Below are 3968 nucleotides of genomic sequence, written 5' to 3'. Positions count from 1 at the left end.
ATGTGTGTAGCACCCCAATGTGTGCTTACCGGGTAGATTCTAGCTTACGTCCATCCTGGGTCAGAGCTTCATCGCGTCTGTTCTGGAGCACAGCGGCATGGCGTCTGCCCAAGAGGAGAGCTATTGAGTTTGAGCTCACTTCCTCTTCCTCCCAGCATTCTGTTCTGTTTACTCCACCCACCTATGTTCTAACATATGAGGACCAAGCAGTTTCTTTATTTTTTAACCAATGACCTTCCTCCATCAGGTTTCTGGTGTGTATTCTCTCCACATTTGTATAAAATCAACTTATTGTGAAAAGTTACATTTAATACTTTCAATTTTATTATTAATCGAATATAACAGCTAAAATAATATTAAATAAGACATTTACAAATTAACATTGCAGCAATTATGTTTTTAATGTTTTCTGAATGTATTTGATTAGGAAAATTTATATTTTATGAAAACCAAAAGAAAATAATTTACACAAATTATTCAATGACCTTTGCAAGGCATATTTTACATCTTTGTTCCTCAAGCTATAGATCAAGGGATTCAGGATGGGAATGACCATGGTATAAAATATGGAAGCCACTTTATCTGTGTCAAAGGAGTGGCTAGAATTGGGCTGCACATACATAAATATCAAAGTTCCATAGAAGACGATGACCACTGTCAGGTGTGACCCACAGGTGGAGAAAGCCTTCTGCCTGCCCTCGGCAAAGTTCATTCTCAGAATAGTTATGAGGATTAGCAGGTAGGACACAAGGACAACCAGAAGAGAAGAAATCAAATCAAAGGCTGCTAAAATTAGAATGATCAGTTCAACTTCGTGTGTATCTGAGCACAGCAGAGGTAAAAAAGGAAGACTGTCACAGTAGAAATGACTGATGACATTGGAGCCACAGAAAGACAAAGTGAAAATCTTAATTGTGACTAGAAGAGAAACAAATGAAAAATAGAGATAAGGAACGGCCACTAGTACCCAACATAGCCTTTGTGACATGATGACAGTGTAGATGCTGGTGATCATCTGGAGACAGAGCTTCCTCGCCATGAAGACTGCATAGAGGAGAGGATTCCAGATGGCCACGTACCGATCATAGGCCATGATTGACAGCAAGTACATCTCACAAACAACAAACGTGATGAAACAGCACACCTGGGTGGCACATGCATAGAAGGTTATACTTCTGACTTCTCGAAGAAAATTTACAAATGTGTTTGGGGTAACTGAGGATGTATAACAGAAATCAACGAAAGCCAAGTGGCTGAGGAAAAAGTACATGGGGGTGTGAAGCTGAGGACTGACTTGGATTAATGCAATCAGTCCTAGATTTCCAAAGACACTAACTAAGTAGATTACGAGAAATACAGCAAACAGGATGACTTGAAGGTCTGGGTCATCTGTCAGTCCCACCAGGATGAACTCAGACACCGCGGAAGTGTTGCCTTCAGCCCTAGACTGTACAGATTTTCCTGTGAAAGGCACCTTCAAGCCTGTCTTCCTTTGGCTATAATCACATAGAAACCAATAGTAAATTCTGATTCACTGATCTTACATTGAACACATTTTGAGGGATATCTTTACATTGAGTTAGCTTTTACAGAAAATCATTTCCCCAGTTTATAAATCCCAAGTGTAAATCTATAGGGATTTTTTATAGATAGAAAGATGGTCTATCATATTAAAAATATCCTCAGAAGTCTCCACATAATTGTATAACTATAGGAACTGAAATCTTTTTTTACAGTGTTCTGTCACATCCTTGCTAATTTCTGAACTCTAATCATTAACCATGACAATTCTCACATTTCTTAATATTATCACTGGTATTAGGTGAGTCGTGTCTACCTTTGATTGTGATATTAACAATCTCCTATATACTTTCAATCCCAGGATTGAAGTTTGGATTTTCCTTTAAAATTGCTTCCTTTCAGACTAGTTCTTTGCCTAGATTACTCTTTACATTTATCAGATTTTGCAGTAGGCTAAAATAATGTTTTATTGAGAATGAAATTATTATTCCACATTAATTATTTTATAATGTATAGATTCTTCATATCTAATTCTTGTTTGAGTTTTCACTTACCTCTTTCTAAGTCAATTATGCTTCTATAAATCTATCATTTGTAGCCATACACACACACAAGAGTTCTTGTTTAAAAAGAGCTCTTGATACCTTCACCTGAGCAACCTCATCACCACTCAGTCTGACCTTCCCATCTCCTCAGCTCCTTCTTAAAATGTGCTATCTGAAAGATATTCAAATGATAAATGTTCAAAATTAAAATATTAATTTATGAATACTTGGCGTTTCATTTTTTACTTCAGTTACAATAGTGTATTTTTATTCTTTTGTGGGTCTCTGTCTCTGTCTCCTTTCATTGCCTGATGAAGGTTAATATCCAGGAGGATAACTATATGTTTTTCTTTGGGTTCACCTTCTTATTTAGCTTCTCTAGGATCACGAATTATAGGCTCAATGTCCTTTATTTATGGCTAGAAACCCATTATGAGTGAGTACATCCCATGTTCCTCTTTTTGGGTGTGCATATTCATACTTTGAACCCCATGATTAATTTTTAGCTAGTTGCTTCCGTGTTTACTCTACACAGTTTAAGTACATGATTAATTACTGCAAGTACTCTTTCCAGTATCTAAATCTGTCTTGTTTTCATTTCTTGAAGATTTTCAAATTCAGATGTTTGTCGGATATTTGCACTATGGTGTATGTCATGGCACAAGGGACGGCTTGAGTGCTGAGACAGAGGATGCTGCCTGACAAAACTCCAGAGAAAATTTGTCAAAGAGATTCAGTTTTAGGTATGCTAATTTTTGCTTTCACTTCTAGGATCAGTTTGAAAAAGGGGGAGTTATCTGCTTATGTAGCCTCTGGGGAAATATGTTCATATTCCCAAGAGAAAATGTTGAAGACAGGGGATTGCAGCCTGAGGGTCACAGTAGAAAGAGGACTTTTTGTGCACCAAGGACTGTGGTACCAGTAGGTTAGACTTGGGGAAATTTCTTGCTTAGTTCTGGAAACAAGAAGTCACAAGTGTATTCATTGCCCTAACATGTGCCTATTCAGAGGAATTAGGAATAATGATGGGAAAAGAATGAGATACCAGGATTTTCTTTTTTGGGAGTGAAGGAAAAGAATAAGCCCAAACTATAAAACTCAAGAACAGAAATATGGTATAAAGCACTAGTAAAATGTAAATTAACTGTTATTTTGTAAAGCCTGCATTTTAGAAAACATCAAGTGATTCTACACATAACGTGGCTAAGACAAAGATAAATTTGGACTGTATAACATATTGTAACCCTATGAGTAGCCAGCCTTCACAAGGAAATAAAATCAGAAGTTCCTATGCTTGGCAGACCCCACGAAACTTTTAACTTCATTTGACAGATGCTGTCAGAAGATGTTTCTGATAAGGCTGTTGGTTTTGTACTTTGATTTTTTTTTCCCCTTGATATTTAATGAGGAAGTGAAAAAGAGATCCAGGTCTCCCACCCATCTGACTCCACATCTCCTCTTTGGGACCTAAAACTTACTGAAGTTGCACTTCGGCAGAACTGTTCATGGCTTGACATTTTTGTTTTTTTAACTAGCAATAATGTTATTGAACATTTTCCCAAAAGTGATCTGCTCTAAACTTTTTGCCTTCAAAATTAGTCATTGTTGGCTTCCAGTTTCTCAGTAGTTCGGATCATTTCTGACACAAGGAAAGACAGACACTTCCGTCTTTTTGTCTTACTGTCAGACATTCCGCACACTATTTACTTTTCCCTGAATTTTTTCCACTTTCATGTGTGGGAAAGATGAATCTACTTAAGCAAAATTTAGACACCTATACTTTATTCCTGCACATGTCCCTGTAAATATTTTGCTCCTATTATAATTATTCTGGTTTTTGAGTTATCTTAACCTATGCACAAAGCTTCCCCAGTGTTCCCTGCCACACGTCCTTTCTATTTT

General features: G+C 37.0%; 1 protein-coding gene across 1 annotated transcript; it reads right to left on the bottom strand.

Annotated features, from left to right (window-relative positions):
- Positions 1 to 433: 433 nt before the first annotated feature.
- Positions 434 to 3573, bottom strand: LOC130863452 (olfactory receptor 8K3-like). The gene is made up of 2 exons (XM_057753449.1): positions 3545 to 3573; positions 434 to 1496 (listed from the first exon to the last, which is right to left on the bottom strand). The coding sequence occupies exons 1-2, from the start codon at positions 3571 to 3573 to the stop codon at positions 434 to 436; spliced, it is 1092 nt and encodes a 363-aa protein (XP_057609432.1).
- Positions 3574 to 3968: the final 395 nt, after the last annotated feature.

This window comes from Chionomys nivalis, chromosome 2, assembly GCF_950005125.1.
Source record: "Chionomys nivalis chromosome 2, mChiNiv1.1, whole genome shotgun sequence".
Lineage (NCBI taxonomy): Eukaryota > Metazoa > Chordata > Mammalia > Rodentia > Cricetidae > Chionomys > Chionomys nivalis.
This window is presented reverse-complemented; position numbering and strand designations above follow the sequence as displayed.